We start from the raw sequence: 21740 nt of genomic DNA, 5'->3' as shown, positions 1-21740 counted from the left end.
TGGAACTTTATGTTAATTTTTGGGCTTCTGTTGTCCAATTTGAATTTCAGAGTATTTAAAATAGACCCAATCTATTGACAAGTATATTAGTTTTTTAGACTCCCCTTACTAAAGTGGAACAATATAGTCATTGTATGGTTAGACTAAAGACTGAATATCAGAAAAACATCCTTAGACATCCAAAACTTTGATGTACGTAACTGAGTTAAAATTGAGCCATTAATAAGGACATAGTAAAGCCATTTGTTTTAGACCATCAAATAGGTGAAAAAAATGACAATGACATGTTCTTTTTTTTTTTTATCATTCTCAAATTCCTATAACCTTTAATAAAGATTTCACTGATGAGGTTGTTTGAGGATCATCTAATTATACATTTCTCCACACATCCTGAGGAAGAAAATTTTTATGCTAAAGACTTTAGGAAGCTTGCTGAGCTGCTGTAAGCTGAAGAAATATAGCAGCTGTTTTTTTTTTTTTTTCCTTCATTTGGCTGGGTGAAATTTTATTTTTGAAAATGTCAGTCTCACTTATTCATAGCAGGTGCTGAACTCCAGGTCTCCATAAATGTTATTCCATCGGATAACTTGATATGTCAGTCTTTTGTTCCTAAAATAAATTAGAATGTTCTGAGGCTTGTGACTGAGAAAGACACTCGGGGCTGTATTTGTTGTCTAGAGTTCTTCATCTGTTGTGAATTTCTTTCTCTTTTTTGGCTCTGCTTAGTCCAGACCCTACCTAATATGTCAGATAGTAAGATAAACTATATTTTATGACTGCATGAAAGCTTGGGAAGAAATACCACCCAGTTGAATTTGGATTTATATTAGCTGTGTTAACTATGATGTTTAATTCACACCCACATACGTATGCACACACACAGACACAGACAGGCACAGCCTTGCATGTTCTCTACAGATAGTTCACAGTCATAACCCCTTCAGAGAGGCCCTCTGTTCTGTTTCATTGGTCTGTGTATCTGTTTTATGCTAGTGCCATCCTGTTTTGATCACTATAGCCTTGTAATTTAGTTTGAAATCAGGAAGTGTGACCTTTCCAGCTTTGTTCTTCTTTATCAAGATTGCTGTGGACATTTGGAGGCTTTTGTGTTTCCAACCAGATTTCAGGATTGTTTTTCTGTTTCTGTGAAAAACATCATTAGAGTTCTGGTAGGGATGAATCTTACTGATTTTCATAGGCTAAGCCAAAGCCTCTCTGCATTTATTTAGCATAATTGTTAGAAATGTAACATCCTTGCAGAAATAAAGATTAAAATTTTGGTACAGTTGATTTAGAATTGTTGTTGCAGGATTTGTGTGGGAGCATGGGGGAGGGGATTAGACAGCCCTTCCTTGCCAACTTTGTTGAAGTGGCTTTCTTGAGAGCTTGTTTGTCCTTATTCCAGACCTGAGCATGGGCATGATCCTTGCTTAGAAACATTGGTTAATTCAGTGAACAGTTTATCTTTAGAAATACTTAGATTCTTTTGCTGCTTTCGTAAGTACTCCTAAAAACAGAAAATTGCTTCTGATAATTGTTAAAGCAATATTGCTGTCCTGTGTGCACTGATAGGTTGATGTGTGGGAGAGAAAGGTCACCAATTAAGAACTAGGGGATACTGAGAAAGCAGTCTTTCTTAGCATCCTACGGGCTTTGTGTGGCTGATGAACAGAGCGTTCATAGTGGTGCCCCCAGGAGCAGGGCTGTGACCAAAGATGGGGATGGCTCTGTTGTTAATGTGTGCAGGGTTTTGAGGCTTGTCTGGGGGAATAATTTAAAATGTTTAGTGAGCCAGTAGAGAAAGAAGGAATCAGAAGAATGCTCCTGAGGTGGGACAGGTGCTCAGGCAAGAAGTCAGAGTTTGTGACGCAGGCATCCACTTAAGGTGATGGGTACCCTCAGAACAGGTGGAGGAGAGAGGGTGGGAAGACAGGTGCAGACAACATCACATAACAGGTTACATCATTTCTCATCGTGTCTCCGTCTAACCCAGAACTTCTTAGAGAAGTCAACTGAACGAGAAACTCGCCAAGAGTATGCCCTGGCGATGATTCAGTGCAAAGTCCTGAAACAGCTGGAGAACTTGGAGCAGCAGAAGTACGACGATGAAGACATCAGTGAGGATATAAAGTTCCTCTTGGAGAAACTCGGTGAGAGTGTCCAGGATCTCAGGTGTGCTGTCCTCTTTGATTCTCACGGGCTGGGTATCCTGGGCCGTTGCCTGGCCTCGTATTTTAAGGAAGTCTCAATTTGTTACTAACTGCGAACTCAGAAGATCATGCTAAAACATGGTGTATTTTGTTGAAAACTGAGGGACGTGGAAACACTGGCTTATCACCGTGGGGACTATTGATCAGAGCTGTGTGTGCTCTCTCCTCTTCTGGGGGAGAACCCACCAATCTCTGTTGTCTGAAATCCCAGCCACTGTTCTCCCTCAGGTTGTGGATGCCACCCTCGGAGAATCTGCCAGTTTAGAATCCTTTTTTAAGCAGCAGTCATTTCATTTATGGAGGAGATTTGCTCATATAGGGAAAGAATATTTTTTTCGTGCTTTTTTTGAAGTTTCTGTTGCTTTATTGTTTATATTAAAAAATTATGCAAGTGATGTACATGCAGTAGAAAGAAAAATCCCTCCCTTATTACAGTCCAGAAGGGACTCCAGGTCACTTCCCCATCTTCCCCACCTCGTCCACCCACACTCTGATTTCTAAACACCTTCTAGCCCCCACCCCCAACACACAAATGCAGATGGGTTCCACATATTCTTCTGGTCTTCGTCCTTTTTTGTGTAATAATAGTTTGACAGTTTTCCCCATTAACCCATGCATTCTTTGTTTTTCAAGTACTGACACATTCTGGAAAGAGAGTTATATACTAAGAAGAGTTGGGGTTTGGGGTTTGAATTATTAGGCTACTTTGTCCACGTGTGGCCTTGAACAAGTTTCTTGACATTTTGAAGTCTCAGTTTTCCTTTTGATAAAATAGTGATAAACGTTCTAATCTTGTAGGATTTAACGTGAGGTGTCCAGCACATGCCTTCAGTATAATGTGTGCTCTGGGAATGTATTTACCAAATAACTCAGCGCAGTCCATAGTCTGAAGGCCCAAATGCCTATGTTGAGGTGGGAGCTGTCACCTGCATCAGTGGTTTATACAGAGTTTTATAAAAGAAAGCCAAATGAGTTTTCTCTTTGTAGTATAATAGGCCAGCCATGGGCTTGCAGTTTATATAAATTCCATTTTATTATGTTTATTTTTAAAAATTATCATTAGTTCTTCTATAATAATGATTTGAGATCCTTTTAAAAAATAAATAAGATTAATAATAGCTTTCTAAATTATTTAATCCATGCTAGCCAATTTTTACTACTTACTGATTCTTCTGACTGAAAGCCACAGTCACAGAAAACTAACCCGTCTAATCACATGGACCACACAGCCTTGTCTAACTCAGTGAAACTATGAGCCATGCCGTGTAGGGCCACCCAAGACGGGTGGGTCATGGTGAAGAGTTCTGACAAAATGTGGTCCACTGGAGAAGGGAATGGCACACCACTTCAGTATTCTTGTCTTGAGAACCCTATGAACAGTATGAAAAGGCAAAAAGATAGGACACTGAAAGATGAACTCCCCAGGTCGATAGGTGCCCAGTATGTTACTGGAGATCAGTGGAGAAATAACTCCAGAAAGAATGAAGAGATGGAGCCAAAGCGAAAACAACAATCCCATGGGCAGGAGCCTGGTGGGCTATAGTCCATAGGGTCTCAAAGAGTCAGGCACAACTGAAGCAACTTAGCACATAGGCATAGTGAATAATTTTTGAATTAAAATGCATTTCAATTTGTTCCATGTACAGAGGTTTTGTTTCTATTATTAATCTATAGTCGGCTAATTCAATTCGTGGATTATCTCTACATTGTTGGTAATCACGGTTAAAAATATTGTCCTGAGGTATGTGTTCTTATTTTTGTAGTGCCATTTCATAGTTTGACATTAAAAGTATAATAGAATATACTACTTTATTTTATGTTAAAGTAATACACTGTTTACATAAATGTATCCTACCATATTGAGTGGTCTGTTAAATACAGTATTTTAAGTGGCGTGGTAGAAACAATGCTAAATTATCAGATATTTCAGTGACATATATTCATGTGTATATTAGAGTAAGGATTTTGGAAACAAGTGCTCCTTTTAACATCTCATGACGAGCATTCAAATTTGACAGAAACGTTGGACCTCAGTGCTCTGAATCAGTTTCCTTTGGCTTACTGAAGATGATTTAAGCTGTTTAAACTTTGTTTAGGGATAATATATAGAGGATGCTCAGTCTCTATTGTTAAATCATTAGTGAATATGTGCTACGTTTTTTACATTTTGGAGTATCTCTCAGAGATTCTTATAAACTGAATTTTTTCAAAATTTTTATAGCTCATTTGATGAATACAGTTCAGAACTTAAGTCTGGAAGGTTGGAGTGGAGTCCTGTGCACAAATCTGAGAAATTTTGGAGAGAGAATGCTGCAAGGTTAAATGAAAAGAATTATGAGCTCTTGAAGTAAGTTTCACATTCAGTTAATTCCAGTTTACATGCTAAATAAACTCCGTCATTCCACATACTCATGGACATATTTTTGTCTTTAAGTTTTTAGACAGTCCATGGTTTTAACATACATTTTCTTGCTTAGTAATGTGGTTGAATACCTTTTCATATGCTTATTGGCCATTTGGGTTATCTTTTTTCCCGGGAGAAATGCCCGTTCAGGTTTTGTTGTTGTTCGTTTGTTTCCCCATTTTGTAGGAATTCTGTAAGTATTCTAAACATGTTCTGTGTCACGTGGAAGTGTTTCACTGCCCTGAAATCTCCCCGTGTGCCCCCTGCAGCTTTCCCTCCCACTCTCCCCCTGATACTGTGGGACTCGCGGGCAGTGGACATTATGAATCTGAAAGTGACCTGTTGTGTGTGTTTAAAAGGTCTGAAGGCTGCTAACTTATGTACAATAAATGATGTGCAGTGTACTGTGTATAGTAGTGAACTTGTAGAAAATACGGTTATATTTGTAAATGTACATTTTTGAGAAAGTATCAGCATTATACCTGTGTTCTCTTGTGCTCTAGAAAAGAATCAGAAATCAGTCTCTCTTTGAATTAAATTTATTTCAGAATTTTGACCAAACTTCTGGAGGTGTCCGATGATCCCCAAGTCTTAGCTGTTGCGGCCCATGACGTTGGGGAGTATGTGCGCCATTACCCACGAGGCAAACGGTAAGGGAGGAACCTGGTTACCTCAGGGATGGTCAGCAAGGGTCCTAACTCACACACTTCTATAAAGTAGAGTCATTCAGCTGGGAGCTGATGGAGTAAGTGGAATCAAGGTGACCATAATGCTGGGAATCATGGTAAATGATAAGCCTAATTAAAAATGGGTGGTATAAGAATAGAAGCACATGTGTGGAACACAACTGTGCCTTAGCCAGTAGAGAGCTCTCTAGAAAATTCACGTTCAGGATTTTCTTTGGTTTGTATGATGTAATTTAAAACCCATTTCATGAGTACTGGTGGTTTTTTGATTATTACTGTTATTTGTTATAATATTGAATTGTTATTGAACTGAGTAGGATGAATGAATGTGATGGAAGAAGTTCTTTTTTGGGGAAAATAATCACATCAGCTTCCTATCCTTCAGTCCCCACATCAGCACCACAAATGGGGATTCCTTGTCCTCTGGCAGGAAAGAATTTGCTAGATTCAACTACTGAGCTACTATAATGTAGTTGATAGAGGACTGAGCTGATGTGTTAGGTAAGGTGGTGTTCTAATCCATAGTACCTGGCATGGGACAAGCACTCATAAAAACTGGATATAATTATACTACACGTTTCTTTTTTCTCAATACAGTACATTAAAAAAAAAAATGTTCTAAAAGTAACATACAAGAAGGTCTCCAGGTGAAGTCTCTCTGTCATCCCAACCTGTGTGCTCCTCTCTAGGTTGTCTTGCACCACCAGCAGCCTCGCTGCACTAAGGCATCCCAGCCACTGACTGTGTGGTGGTGTTGGCCACCAGGCACCCACACTGCTTGCCTGGACTTTAGACACCCACTGGCTCTTTGCAGGGCCCTGCCCTGGCAGACAAACAGGGACCTTTCTTCCATTTGTGATGCAATAACTATTTACACTTTGCTTTTGTGTCTGTAGTAACTGGATTTTTCAGGGTGTTGCAGGGGGGCAGCAACAGCGGTGTGATTGTCAGTCCTCTTGGTGCTTTTGTCAAGAGGAATCTCTCATCTCTTTTACTGCCCAGCAGGTCATAATGGCATACTCCATCATAGCAGAAAAGGGCAGATATCTTAATAAATCGAGTCTTTCTCAGGAAATTAACATGGTTCCTATGAGGTGTTTTTTAACCTCGTGTTCACTGCTGCCTGCTTCTGAGCCTGTATCTGGCTCCCAGAATGGCAGCCACTGGGCTTATTATTGATCTGATATTACTTCAGCTGTTAGGCGGTATGCAGTATACTAATTTTTAAGCAAGCCACAAATGCTGGTAATAAAGAACTTAATATTCAACTGCCTGGAACACTATAATCTAGATTACCCTAGCAGTCCAGATTGATCATACTTGCCCAGATGAGGAAATGAGGATAACAATTGGATTTATCATTAGGAGTTCAAGAGAAAATGTAGGAATGCTTCAAATCTGTGATTTGGGAGATATGATATTTAAAAAAGATGTGTGTTGTTAACTTACCAGTATGGTAACTTCTCTTTGTGAAACTCCTGGGTGGCTGGGGGCTGGGGCTCTCTGTGACTAACAGCAGGCATTGGAAAGTCAACTGCCGCCTGTTCACTGTGCGGCTTCTGTCCTGCAGGGTCATCGAACAGCTGGGTGGGAAGCAGCTGGTGATGAACCACATGCACCACGAGGACCAGCAGGTACGCTACAACGCCCTCCTGGCTGTACAGAAGCTCATGGTGCACAACTGGTAGGTGTCCCCTGGCCCCTCGTCCCCATCCACATGTTCTTATGGAAACGCTTTCACGAGTGCTGGTTTTTAGAAGCAGTGATTTAGATTAATACCTAGAAGTAGATTTTAGCCATTCAGAGCAGTGATGTGATAGTTTAGGAAACAGCTGCATTAATGTTCTCAAAAAATGCATTTGCAAAGTACTTTGTTGTTCAGTCGATGTCTGTTGAGTTGGTGATGCCATCCAACCGTCCCATCCTCTGTCAGGTTCAGTAGGGTTGCTGAAGTATAATTCCTGTCTTGTTAATAAAAATTTCATTTGAATAGTTATTTCTCTTGAAAAGTTTATTGTTCAGCATTTTCATTTTTTAAATGTGCGTTTATGATGTGAAAAAAATCTGAGTATGGCATAGGATAACTAGAATGTTCCCTTTGGCAGTGGAGAAAACTTTTTGGTCGAGAATTTTATTGTTCAAATGATCATGCATTAAAGATGAAACATTTAAAATTTGAAAACTTTGCCTTGAATTTAGGAATTTGATTTAGTTTCACAGTAAATTTTTTGATGTAGGATTACAAAAGGAAAAGTAAATTTTTTTAGGGCCAGTGACTGGTGTATTTGCGCTTTATTATTGACTAGCCAATTAGAGAATATCCATCCTTTCTCTCCCTTTTCTCTAGTTACGTGCTAAAATATTTTAGCTTTAGTGTTTTAATTATGATAGATCCTCTTTAGTGGAGAAGCTTAGCCTCAGCATTTCCTGTACTTTCTTTATTAAAAGAGTTTTCATATGAAGATTAGAATCCAGTTAGAAAGAATTCTAACTGTGGATTACACAGTTGATTAGACTGTAACGTTTGTTGTGACAGACAAATTTCTATGGCACTTTGTGCCAGAGGATGTAAACTGCTCCAGTAATAGCAAGTTATTCAACATCAAATTGGTGTGAGACCAAATAGAATGTCATTTGGAAGGAAAACCTTTGGCAGCATTATTTCCAAATGTAAAAGGATTTTGAATCAGTATTTTTATGCAGGTAACCAAGCTGGTAAAGCCTACTGCTCTACTTTCCTAAAATAGAGGCTTTTTAACTAAACCATGGTACTGGTGTTTAGAAGATGTTTCACACCAAATAAAACCTGAAAACATAATTGATTTGGTTTCCTCTGAGCATTTAGTTTGTCTTGGTTTAATGAAAACAAAATTTTAGAAGTGGTGTATTTTAGTATAACACAGTAACAGAAATATTGAAAATAATTAAAATACAGCTATGGGTAAAATACGAGTCTGTCTGAATGGCGGCAGCAGCAGCGTTTCCTGACAGGATCGAGCATGTTTTCTCTGTTACTGCTTTGCTCTGAGGCCTGGTTTCCAGATTTCCAGCACTCTCCAGGTTTACTGTTTGACTTTTCTACCATAAATCACTTTTAGGTTTTTGGTGTTTCATTATTCCCAAGATTTCTGTTGATTAGACTAAATCATAATTGTGGATTTAGTAAAGTTAGAATTTCGTTTTTACTGCGGAGAATGGTTTTTTGGTTTTTAGTCTAAAATTACATTTTGAGTATAAACTAGAAACTTAGGAAATCATGGACCTGGATTATCTCTGGTTCTCAATTCAGATTCTGCTCTGAGGCATCCAGTTCACTTTTCTTGTTGATGCAGAGATGGATTTACCCCTGGTTTATGGAAAATGGAGTGTGGAGTTTTACAGTATCATGTGAACATATTGCTCACTTCTTTGTCAGGAGTTTATGACTGATTTCTGGATTATTTCTGTGACTTACAGGACATAGAGTAGCCAGCATTTCCCCCTCCACTGCACACCTGTGTGTATGGAATAATGGGTTACATGTAGCCCCAACTGATGTGGGTGGGGTGTCAGGGGCAGAATGGCGGGAGGGGGCAGTAGGCACACACCGTGGTCCCTGTAGTTCAGGGAGCCTTGAATGGTCCAGTCCCAGCCATGGCCCTGCTGAGTGGATGTGCAGGCTCTGGCCTTCCCGTCCCCACATGCATTTCCTGGTATATCCCTCGTTCTTTTGAACAAGACTGGATTTTTATATTCATGAATTTGGCAAAATAGATATAAACAATGACAACTTGGTCTAGAGAACTTTTGTATAGACCCTCAGCTTCTGCGTTAATAATCTAACATCATACAATGTCATCGTTTCTCTCCTATAGAATGATTTTAAATGTAATCAGCCTCTAATTCAGAAGCAGCCATATGTGCATATGGACAGCTCAGGACTTCAGGAAAGAAACACTGAATTTTGTAGGTAGAGGATCTTGTGTAGAACTTTCTCTTTGTTTCTAGACTCTTTTTCAACCTATTTTCAAGCAGAATAATAAGTTAAGAGTGTTAGACTCTCTGATTCTTTTATGTGTAGGTAAATAATATAACAGAGAGACCTCACAAAGCCAAGGGTGTGGGTGATGCTGCTTTTATTCTTCAATCTTTACATCTGACTGGGGTATTTTAGTTATTCTGTAAGTACATAGCCATAAATGAAGTGATTAAAAGAGTTACTTATGAACAGAATTGAAGGGAAAAACCCCTTAGTAAGTTTTAATTTTTTAGCCTTAACAATCATGTTACTATAACAGTCCATGTGATTTTATTTTATTTTTAAAAAATAAATTTATTCATTTTAATTAGAGGCTAATTACTTTATAATATTGTAGTGGTTTCACCATACATTGACATGAATCAACCATTGGTGTACATGTGTTCCCCATAACATATGACATTTCCGAATTTAACATGTTCCAAAATTAATTTAGAAAATTGTGGTCTGCCTTGGGCTGCCTGGAATTTTCCACATTATTCTTATGACATTTTTAGTGGAGGAATTCTCAGGTAAGACTATTTATTACATTCTAAATATAATTCAAGTAAAAGGAGTCTACAATAAGCCCTGAATATGGACTTTGCTCCCATTCTGTCCCCTTAATAAGAGTGCTTGTAGCGGCATATGACATGTTGCATAACTAGATGTGTATGTGCTGTGGTCATTTCAGGTGTGTTTGCATTGTACTAATTGCTTTTGGTTATAACTACTTGATCCGAAACCAGCATTTAAAGTGAAAAGGAGAGAATTCTGGTTCTGGTTCTACAGGTATGGAGCTTGAAGTCTCCACTCCATCTGAACAAGTAAACAGCTGAACAAACTGAAAAATCAAGCAACCTTTGTTGAACCCACAGGAGAGAACAGTATACACTTTGCAGCCGAGACTGAAGAGGCACGTGAATGCAGAGTTGCTGCTCAGGGGAGCAGGACTCAGACCAGGGGACAGTGAGGGACCAGCACCTGGAGGAGGCTGGACTATGGCTGGTGAATCACAGGAGGTGCAGTATGCACAAGGCTAGGGGATCTAGACAGGGTGTTGGGGAGTGGGCCAATACAGTGAGAATTCTCTCCAGAAGCCAGACCAGTGTCTCACAGTAAATAGTTAAGAAGAACTCCCACAGCCTTTTGTCAGAAAGGGGAAAGGAACCATTCTGAAACAGCCCAGAGCTCTTGTTCTTAACCAGGCCTGTACTCAGTGGGGATTCATTAACCCAGCCTGCCAGGGTGTCATCAGAGTCTGACTGACCTGGGGAAGAGAAATGACCAGTTCCAGCAGACTCTGACCATCCTTTCCTACCCAGAAGGGTAGAAAAACCCCAAGGGACACTTGTGAAGGTCACAGTCTCAGGGTCCAGGTTCAGTGAAGACTGAGACCAGATCATAGGACTCCAGAAAGTTTCCTTTCACCCTGCCTCACCACCATGTTACTTAAGATTTATTTATAACAGTTTCTTTTACCCAGCACACCAAATCCAACTATTAAGAAAATACTGCAAAGCATACCAAAAAGAAAAAAAAAAAAGTAAGCATCAGAACAAGCCATGGCGAGAATGTTGGGGGAGGAAGGAAAGTTATGACAAACCTAGATAGCATATTGAAAAGCAGAGACATTACTTTGCCAACAAAGATCCGTCTAGTCAAGGCTATGGTTTTTCCAGTGATCATGTATGGATGTGAGAGTTGGACTGTGAAGAAAGCTGAGCGCCGAAGAATTGATGCTTTTGAACTGTGGTGTTGGAGAAGACTCTTGAGAGTCCCTTGGACTGCAGGGAGATCCAACCAGTCCATTCTGAAGGAGATCAGCCCTGGGATTTCTTTGGAGGGAATGATGCTGAAGCTGAAACTCCAGTACTTTGGCCACCTCATGCAAAGAGTTGACTCATTGGAAAAGACTCTGATGCTGGGAGGGATTGGGGGCAGGAGGAAAAGAGGACGACAGAGGATGAGATGGCTGGATGGCATCACGGACTCGATGGACATGAGTCTGAGTGAACTCCGGGAGTTGGTGATGGACAGGGAGGCCTGGCGTGCTGCGATTCATGGGGTTGCAAAGAGACACGACTGAGCGACTGAACTGAACTGAACTGAAGCATCAGAACAAGCCATGGCAAGAACTTTGGGAGATCAGGCTGTAAACTTTAAACAACCATGATTAACATACTTAGGACCTTAATGGATGAAGTTGACAGCATGCAAGAACAGATGAACAAGTTAAACAGAGAGAAATCCTAAGAAAGGACCAAAAAGAAATATTAGAGGTCAAAAATCCTGTAGCAGAAGTGAAGAATGCCTTTGATAGACTTATTAGTAGACTGGACACAGCTGTCTACAGAAAACACCAGGCCTACTTGGGTTCACCGTTGAATTCTACCAAACATTTAAGGAAGAAATGTTAGATCAATTCTTTGCAATCTTTTTAAGAGGTTAGAAGCAGAGGGAATACTTCCTAACTCATTTTGTGAGGCCAGCATTGCCTAATACCAAAACCAGACAAAGACATTATGAGAAAACCATAGACCAGAATCTTTTATGAACATAGATACAAAAATCCTCAACGAAATATTAACACACTGAATCCAACAACATATAAAAAGAATCATACACCAAAACCAAGTGAAATTTATTCCAGATATGCAAGGCTGGTTAGGCATTTGAGAATCAGTTAATATAATCCATCACATCAACAAAAAGAAGAAGAAAAATCACATGATTTTAACCCATCAGTTCAGTTCAGTCGCTCAGTTGTGTCCGACTCTTTGCAATCCCATGGACTGCAGCGTGCCAGGCTTCCCTGTCCATCACCAACTCCTGGAGTTTGCACCAACTCTTGAATTATAACTATAGATGCAGAAAAAGCATCTGACAAAATAAAACACCTGTTCATGATAAAAACTTTCAGCAAAGTAAGAATAGAGTTCTTTCTCAATATGATAAATAATATCTATTTTTAAAAAACCCTTCAGCTAACATCATACTTATTGCTGAAAAACTGGAATCTTTCCCACAAAGATCTGGTACAAAACATAGAGGTCTCCTCTCACAACTTCTTTGTACTGGAAGTTTTAGCCAAAGCATTAAGACAAGAAAAAATAAATGGTATCCAGATTGAAAAGGAAGACATGAAACAGTCTTTGCTCCTAGATGATATGATCATCCATGTAGAAAATCCTAGAGGCTTGACAAAAAAAGAGTCTTCCTGGTACTAATAAGCAATTATAGCAAAGCTGCAGGAAATAAGGTTAATACACAAAAGTCAATCACTTTCCTATGTACCAGCAAGGGACATAGGACTTGAAGACCTAGTATAAGACTGCAGTAATAAAGATAGTATGGTATCGGTGAAAGAGTAGACAAACAGATCAATGGAACAGAATAGAAAGCCCAGAAATAGGGCCCCTTAAATATAATCAGCTGATCTCTGCCAGAGGAGTGAAGATAATGCAGTGAAATAAAAGTAGTCTTTTCAACAGATCGCGCTGGAACAACTGCACATCCACATGACAAAAAAAAAAAAAAAGGGGGGGGGGACCTGGACACAGACCTTACAACCTTTACGAAAGCTAACTCAAAATGGATCGTGGACCGAACACAAAAACTCCTAGAAGATAATGTAGACAATCCAGGTGACCTTGGACATGGTGATGTCTTTTTAGATACACCACCAAAGGCCTGATTCATGAAAGAAATAATTGAGAAGTTGGACTTCATTAAAATTAAAAAGTTCTGCTCTGTGAATGACAGTGTCAAGAGAATAAACCACAGACTGGGACAAAATGTTTGCAAAAGGTGTATTTGATAAAGGACTGTTATCGGAAATACACAAAGAACTTTTATTTTTTATTTGTTGGTCCACGCCATGCAGCTTGCGGGATCTTAGTTCCTCAACCAGGGATTGAATTTGGGCCCCTAACAGTGAAAGTGCAAAGTGCTAAACACTGAACCACTGGGAATTCCCTGCAAAGAACTCCAGAAACTCAACAATAAGAAAACAACTTGAGTACAAAATGAGCCAAAGACTGGTGGCTCAGAAGGTAAAGCGTCTGTCTACAATGTGAGAGACCTGGGTGTGATCCCTGGGTTGGGAAGATTCCCTGGAGAAGAAATGGCAACCCACTCCAGTACTCTTGCCTTGAGAATCCGGTGGACAGAGGAGCTTGGTGCAGGCTACTGTCCATGGGGTTGCAAAGAGTCGGGCACGACTGAGCAACTTCACTTTCACTTTCTTTCTTTCACCAAAGAAGATATACTGATGGTAAGATTAAGAAAAGATGCTCCACATCTAATGTCATCAGGGGAATGCCGATTAAAACAAAAGCTAAATAACACCACACATCTATTAGATTGGCTGAAATCTGGAACAATGGCAGCACCAAGTGCTGGTGAGGGTGTGGAGCAGCAGGAATCCTCATGTGTTGCTGGTGGGGATGCTACATGGTGCAGCTGCTTTGCAAGACAGTTGGTATTTTCTTACAAAACTGAACATATTCTTATATATTCTGTGATCCAGCAGTTGTATGCCTTGGTATTAACCCACAGGGTTTGAAAACTCACATCCTCACAAAAACCCAGCACATGGATATCTGTAGCAGACATTTTGGAAGCTACCAAGATGTCTTTCCTTGAGTGAATGGATAAGCAGACTGTGATATGTCCAGACAGTGGACCGTTATTGAGTGTTAAAAACGAATGAGCTATCAAGTCATGGAAAGGCATTGAGAAACTCTAAAGGCATGTGATTTAAGTGAAAGAGGGCTTCCCAGGCGGCTCAGTGGTAAAGAGTCCGCCTGCAATGCAGGAGACCCAGATTCAATCCCTGTGTTGGGAAGATCCCCTGGAGAAAGAAATGGCAACCCACTCCAGTATTCTTGGAGTGGGAGAATCCCATGGACAGAGGAGCCTGGCAGGCTACAGTTCCTGGGGTTGTAAGAGTCGGACATGACTTAGCAACTAAACAACTGAAAAAAGCCAATCTGAAAAGGCTACATACTGTATGATTCCAATATACGGCATCTAGAAAAAGCAGAACTGTGGAGACAGTGAAAAGATCAATTGGGAGACTCAGGGAAAGGATGAACAGGCAGAGCACAGGGGAATATTAGGACATTGAAAATACTGTGTGAAATTATCATGATGGACATGCGTCATTATACATTTGTCCAAGCATTTGTTACCAAGTGTGAGCCGAGGCTAACACATCTTAACCACTCAGAGTCCTAGCACACCTGGGGGCTCACTCTGGATGGTGTACAAATGTAAGCTAGGCAAGCTAAGACTCTGGGTGATTAAGATGTTGCAGTGTCAGTTCATGCTTGGTAACAAATATACCCTCTGATGTGGGGCGTTCATGGTGCGGGAGGCTCCATGTTTGTGGGGACTAGGTATATCTGGGAAATCTCTGTGTCTTTCTCTCGATTGTTTTGTGAACCTAAAACTCCTCTAAAAAAAGGAAAAGGGGCATTTGCTGCCAATCCTAATGCTTTGAGTGGCCCAGTGCATGGCACATCATACTGTGTGTGAGAAAAACGATGAAGTGCCTAAGACTGCTGCTCTGTGGATAACAGAAGGTAGAGGTGATGGGTAAGGAGGGACTGGACTGTTCTGAACATAAGCTGGAATTGAAGAAACTCTGGATTTGGCTAATGATATTTAGATTTTATAGCTAGTTTGTGAAGGTTTGATTGCTTGAATTCCTATGGGAAAGATATCTTTGTTATTGTGAATTTTGCCCAAGTTGCTTTCATAATAGACTATAATACAACTGCTATTAAAACTTATGTTTTTGTTTCTTAGGACCAGAATTCATGTAAATAGAGAGTCTACTTTTAGAATCACTGATTTTTTTTTTTTTAATTCTGTGGATCACCTCTTTAGGGATACTGCTAAGTTGTTTAGTCTTTGAATTTAAGTGCTATTAGAAAATGAAATAGCTAATGGTGATGAAAATATATTTGAGAAAATAGGTTGAGGACTCACGCTGTGATGTTCTTAAACTGTTTATTCTCACATCTACACAATAACATGTCTTCAGCCACCAGGAGCTGAAATAATGTTCCATGAAGCAGTGCTATTTAGGGATGAAGACTCTGAGGTTTAAATCAGACAGACTTGGGTTTACATACCCTACATGCTGCTAAGCAGCCTCACATTACAACATGTCATTTAATGTGCTAAACTCCAGCTCCTTATCTGAAAAACGGGCTCCGCTGTAGCTTCTGTGGATGTTACTAGAAGAGTAGAAATGACGATGCATGTCCAGCAGGCAGCGCTGGGCTCTGGAAGAGGCATATGTTGGAGATGGCACAGGTGACCTTGGTCGCGGCTTTTCCCAGGCTGGGACTTTAAAGTGTTGTGAAAACAGTTTCCCTGGGCTTCCCTGGTGGCTCAGATGGTAGAGAATCTGCCTGCAGTGCAGGAGACCCAGGTTTGATCCCTGGATTGGGAAGATCCTCTGGGGAAGGAAATGGTAACCCACTCTAGTATTCTTGCCTGGGAAGTTCCATGGACAGAGCAGCCTGGCGGGCTACAGTCCATGGAATCACAAAGAGCTGGACACGACTGAGCGACTGACACACACACACACTTAAGTTTGCAGTTTGAATGTGTTCCTGTCAGTTAGATACAGATGAGGGTGAGCACTATGCGTTTTTACATGGTGCATAAAACATAATTTGCTTTCTGTATAATACTCAAAATCGTCATAAAAGCTGGATGAATAACTCCAGCTGAGTAAACTGTAGTGAATTTGCATGAAAGGAAAGACAGAACTATATATAACATATTTGAAATTTAGTTTTTGTCTTTACTAAGTAGAAGTCTGTACTGGAAACAGGTATAAAGTCTATATATTCAAAAATGAATTGTTTTTATACATTCAGAAAAGAATATTTCCTATATGATTTATACCTGATTGTTTTCCAAAACAGAGTTGGTAAAGATTAAGAGAAGTGTAATTATGACTCAGTTGTAGTTTAAATCATTATTATGATAAAGATGTGGGATGGAGAATTCTAGGTTCATTATCATTTTAGTTATGAAAATGTACATACCAAAATGAAGACTAGAGAAAATAGTTCAAAAATGATAGTAAAAGTACATTTTCTACTGACCTTCTTGGAAGCCAAGGCAAAAAGGAAAATAAATGAGACCATAGTTTTCTCAGATTAATATGTTTGTCAGGAGATAGTTCACTCTTTTCCCTGGCACTAAATTACATAGCTGAAGTTACCATGCTTTTAAATCATATAGTCATAGGTATACCTATGGCTGATTCATGCTGATGTTTGGCAGAAACCAATACAATACTGTAAAGCAGTTACCCTTCAATTAAAAGTAAATAAATAAAAATTATATAGTCAGTGTCTTCAACTACAGTTTTAAAGAATGAATAAAAGTGTTTGAATATTTAAACAACCCTAAGTACAGTGAGGGTTTGGCCCTTAATTGTAATACAGTGCAGGCCTCGTGTTGTTCTTGGAGTTAGTGTTAAGTCAGGCCAGGTCAGTACTTCTCAGTGCCCTGGGGCTGGCATCACCCTCAGACTCTCTTTCAGATTTCAGCTGTCTCGAGGGGTGCTCACAGCAACTGGGAGGCCGTTTGTTAGGATCGTGGATGCTGAGATGTAGATCTTTTATACCCCTGACAAGAGAATGATATCTGTGTTTCTGAACCACATATGAGCTCTCTCTCAGCATTCAACATGATGTCTTATGTGGGCTGTTTCTTACCTGGATTTTTTTTAAAGGGAAATATGTCTTCACACTCCCCATTTTTTCAGTTTTCAGAAGTGCTGACATCTGAAGAGATGTTAAGATTTTGGAAAAAGACAAAAATTGCCCTCTGCCTTTCTAGGTTCTTCTAGCTGGTCTAAGAATTTGACATGAGACAGATTAACAGGAGAAACTCAGATTTAATCACATATACACAGGGGCCTGTCCTAGGAGGCTTCCATGGCATCTGAGAGGAGGAAGAGAAGGGGGTGGACATGGGGACTTCAGCAGGCAGGAGGCAGTTCACACGGAGACAGACAAGCAGGTGTTTGGAGAACAGATGGTTGTGGGGACTTGCTGGGATGGTGGGACAGAGAGGACTCTGACTTGGTGGGATGGATGTCCTGACTGTGGGACAGAGAGGACTCTTCTTCAGGCCCCATCCAGCTCCCCACACCCGGCCTGTGCTCTTTGTAGATCTCCCAGGATAGTGCTCTTCTGGGCCAGGCACTTCATCTGAGGTCTGTAGACAGGTAAGGGGCAGGTGAAAGGAAAGACTTCACGAACTGTGTGTTTCTTAAAAATAATTGTCATAAAATAATCCTCATGTTGAAGAGATATTCTGTGGGGTGGCAGATTTTGTTTCCCTACAAACTTATGGATGACGTTAAAGAAGGAAGTATTACACATCTCAAATTTTGCTTTTTGGGCTGTAGAAGTTAATGGTTTAATGTCCACTCCCGTGGATTGCTGGTACAAATCAGATGCCCTTTGAGTGAACTGTGAGTTGAAATGGTGTATTAATCTTCATGTGTAGAGAGACTGACTCGGTACTCAGATAACTCATTTAGATAGCTCTGAAGTCCTGTTAGAGATGTGTTTTCATCCCTTGAAGTGAAGTCTGTAGTCACTTTTCCTCTTGCCTGACAGTAATGTAGCCTTAACCCAAAGGCATGGTAGCTCAGCTGGTAAAGAATCCACCGGCAATGCAGGAGACCCAGGTTTGATTCCTGGGTCAGGAAGATCTACTGGAGAAGGTATAGACTACCCACTCCAGTATTCTTCGGCTTCCCTTGTGGCTCAGCTGGTAAAGAATCTGCCTATGATGTGGGAGACCTGGGTTCAATCCCTGGTTTGGGAAGATCCTCTCCCTCGTAGCTCAGTTGGTACAGAATCTGCCTGCAGTGCAGGAGACCTGGGTTCGATCTTGGGTCAGGAAGATCCCCTGGAGAAGGAGATGGCAAACCACTCCAGTATTCTTTCCTAGCGAGTCCCATGGACAGAGGAGCCTGGCAGGCAGTGGGGTTTGCAAGAGTCCAAGAGTCAGACACAACTTAGCAACTAAACCACCACCACCACTCACTCCTGTATTCTGGCTGGGAGAATTCCAGGGACTGTCTAGTCTGTGGGGTTGCAAAGAGTTGGACATGACTGAGCGACTTTTACTTGCTCACTATTATTGTTGTTGTTATTATTATCATCATCTACTATAAAGATGGAACAGTGTCTGCTCTCTGCACCCTCTTTTATTGGAGACCAGGCAGCCTCTCAGTAGAGAGAGGAACGGGCCTGTGCCCTGGCAGTTCACCTGCCCGCTCTGCCCTGAGCAGGTAGTCACAGCTTCCCTGCACCCCCATAGGTGGAGATGAGACACCCGCTCCCAGGTGCTACAGAGAGGAGACATGCGGGCACACTCGTGCTCAGGTCTCCACGGTGGCCTCTAACTGACTGTGGGTGGGGCAACCTCTGTGTGTTCCCAGGTGCAGGTCCCTGGTGTCAGGACTGCCGTGTGCCCGGTGGCACACAGGACTTGCAGGTAGCTTGGGTGATGCTCAGGAGTGTTAGAATTGACCACACTGGGTGTCAGGATAGCAGATCACCATGCTTTCCAGGCCTAGCCCAGGGAATCGATTTTTCTCCAGAACTGTGTTGACTGGGTCCCCGATGTGTAGGGTAGTCTCTTGTTACTCCATTCAGTCCTGGACGGTGTTTGTTCGAGGACCTAGTGTGGCTTCAAATCCCTGGCCACTCGAGCCCTGCACAGATGATCCTCTGTGTCCATGGGTCATCTGGGAGGAGTGTTCTCCTGCTGTTGCTGGTTGAATCTGCAGACAAGGATGCTGCGGGTGTGGAGGGCAGACTGTGTACCTGAGGTCTGGGGATTCTGCAGTAAGCATCGTACTCCCCAGCCCCCTTCTACCTAAACCTCACAGACCTATGCAGCCACAAGTGCTCCCTGGTTGGAATCTTCCTCAGGGCGCTGGCATTGACTGTGACCATAAACTCTTTTATTTTCTAATAAAATTTGTAGGCTTCTCTTTTGACCTTTGCATAAATTAAAACTTAGCTGTTGGTTGAAGAAAAGATCCCTATTGTCTGTGTTAGGGTGGTTATTTTCATTAATACAGTAATAGATTATGTGCTTTGGATGAAACCTAGAACGAGTCAGTGGTAAGATCTTTCCTACTGGGATAAAAAGATAAACCCATAAGCCATTGTCACACTTCAGGAAGTTCAGTCAGGCTCGCGTGTTTAAACCACAGCCTCCTCCGAGCCCTGTGGAGTTCTCTCCCCTCACTTGTGCTAGTTCCCGGAGCTCATGCTCTCCCTGTCTGGGTTCTGTGTTGTTTCACAGGCGTCTTCATGCAGGGATGGCTTTGGGCTGAGGCTGTGATGGGAGAGGGTGGACAGTGCAGGGGCCGAGACTCACCCCATCCCTGGGTTCTGTGCCTGTGCAGGATGGCAGGTCACCTTGGCCTGTGGATCCTTTGGGGCCCCCAAAGGCTGCTTAATGGAGGTGCTAAGACCAGGGGAGGTGGAGCGGTGGCTGAGGGCTGGAAACGCTGACCCCTGCACCCACTGAGCCACCTTCACACTCATCCCTCAGCCAGCCCCCCAGTGAACACCAAGAACCTGCTCTCCACCAAGTGATCAGCTGGAGTGTGAATCTGATCTCTAGTCCAAAACTCAAGATTTTTCCCTCGTTACAGGAGGAATCTTGTAAATGTTCTTAAAAAACCTTTTTCTTGTCCTTATTAGTTACTTCAGAAACAACAGGCAAGTCCTTTGTCAGAAGATAGGGAAAGGTTTTCTGTCCTGGAATCACAGTGGTACCCATCTGCAGTTCAGAGCTGAGTATACACAGACTGTGAGCTTCCGAGGTGGTGCTAGTGGTAAAGAACTTGCCTGCTAGTGCAGGAGACGTAAGAGATGCGGGTTCAATCCCTGCAGGGGTTGGGAAGATCCCCTGGTGGAGGGCATGGCAGCCCACTCCAGTGTTCTTGCCTGGAGAATCCCGTGGACAGAGGAGCCTGGTGGGCTACAGTCCATGGGGTTGCAGAGTCAGATACAACGGAGCAACTTCGCACAGCACGTACGCTGACTGGGTGCTTGTCCAGTTGATTTTCTGAAGGAGAGAACGTCACCTGAAACATTTGGAGACCGCCTCTCTAAGCCACAGTTTGCTTCCTCTATAAAACGAGATCACTTTTCGGCTCTTGTGATTGTCCTGTGGGTTCAGCAGTACCATCTTGGCGAAGGTTTCAGACTCCACCAGTGTAGACGGAGTGAGCGCTAAGTAATAAGCGGCTCCGATTAACTGTCGGATCCTGGAAGTTACTTCCAGTGGCTGTTTTCACATGTGCCTGTGTCAGTCTCTAGGGATAGACAGCTTGTATTTTCTAATGTCAGGAGGCTTCTCATGTGTCGGTCCTACTTGGATTTGTACGTAGGTTGATTTTGAACTTGTTAGGTTGCAAAAGAGCACAGCAGACAAGACTTGACAGGAAGGCAAACGTTGCTTGTGGTCGGTTGCAGAATTACTCGTTTACGTGGGTCACACCTTGTCTATACATGGTAGATGGAGTGTTTAAAATTCATGCAGTACTGGTACTTTTGAATTTAGGCAAGATCAGTTTTCCGGGGCTAGTTTTTAGATGTTAAAGTGAGTAGAGACGACAGTGTATATTGTGCTTCAGTTTTGAAAAGGACTCTTTACTGATTCAGTTCTAACCTCCCTTGCTGTTTCCTTCCTGTGTTTCAGGGAATATCTTGGTAAACAACTCCAGTCTGAACAGCCGCAGACTGCAGCTGCCCGGAGCTGAATGGGCTCAGGGCTTCTCTTGGATCTCCAGCCGCCCTCTCACCTGGGGTAGAAGACCTGGAGTGGGTCTCAGTAACTGCGGTCAAGCTCAAACCATTCCTCATTTTATGTGTCATTTCTTCTTTGTGTAGCTTTTCCCAATGCTGATTTCCCGTTAATTTGTCTTAAAGTAGGTGCTTTCTGTATCTGAGGAAAATATTACTGTTACATATACTGCTCGTAATTTCTGTATTTATTGTTCTCTGGAATGAATATAGGGTTATTAAAACATTCTCACTCCAAATACATTTTTTCTCTTTCCTTGTTCCTAACTTGAACTATTATAACAAAAGTACCTTTCGTCCCAACCGAATTGGGAGAATTGTGTTTGCAGAGTAGTGAATGGTGAATAAATGTTTTGAATTCATACGGAGTTTTGTCTTCCATCCATCCGCCCGCCCATCCACACATGCACATCCACACATGCACATTGCAGCAATCTTCTGCTAATGTTGAGAAAACCTTAAAATGTTAAACGAACTCTTACCATGACGCTGTCATCTAAAAGACTTGTTTATGAAGCACAGTGAGGAATTTTAGCTATAGGTTATTTTCACTGATTTCTTATTTAC

The 21740-nt window shown here is 41.6% G+C and overlaps 1 protein-coding gene across 4 annotated transcripts in view; it reads left to right on the top strand.

Moving 5' to 3' along the window:
* ATP6V1H (ATPase H+ transporting V1 subunit H) overlaps positions 1–21486 on the top strand; it is a 46518-nt gene extending 25032 nt beyond the window's left edge. For 3 of the 4 annotated variants that reach the window (XM_068983375.1, XM_068983373.1, XM_068983374.1), the window contains 5 exons: positions 1994–2172; positions 4432–4557; positions 5163–5264; positions 6871–6984; positions 21070–21486. In XM_068983375.1, the coding sequence (XP_068839476.1) occupies positions 1994–2172; positions 4432–4557; positions 5163–5264; positions 6871–6984; positions 21070–21130 (582 nt within the window). In that variant the 3' untranslated portion in view covers positions 21131–21486. Of the gene's footprint in view, positions 1–1993; positions 2173–4431; positions 4558–5162; positions 5265–6870; positions 6989–21069 lie in introns of those variants that run through there. The other variant, XM_068983376.1, reaches the window with a different exon arrangement.
* Positions 21487–21740: the final 254 nt, after the last annotated feature.

The sequence above is a fragment of the Capricornis sumatraensis genome, chromosome 11 (genome assembly GCF_032405125.1).
Source record: "Capricornis sumatraensis isolate serow.1 chromosome 11, serow.2, whole genome shotgun sequence".
NCBI lineage: Eukaryota > Metazoa > Chordata > Mammalia > Artiodactyla > Bovidae > Capricornis > Capricornis sumatraensis.
This window is presented reverse-complemented; position numbering and strand designations above follow the sequence as displayed.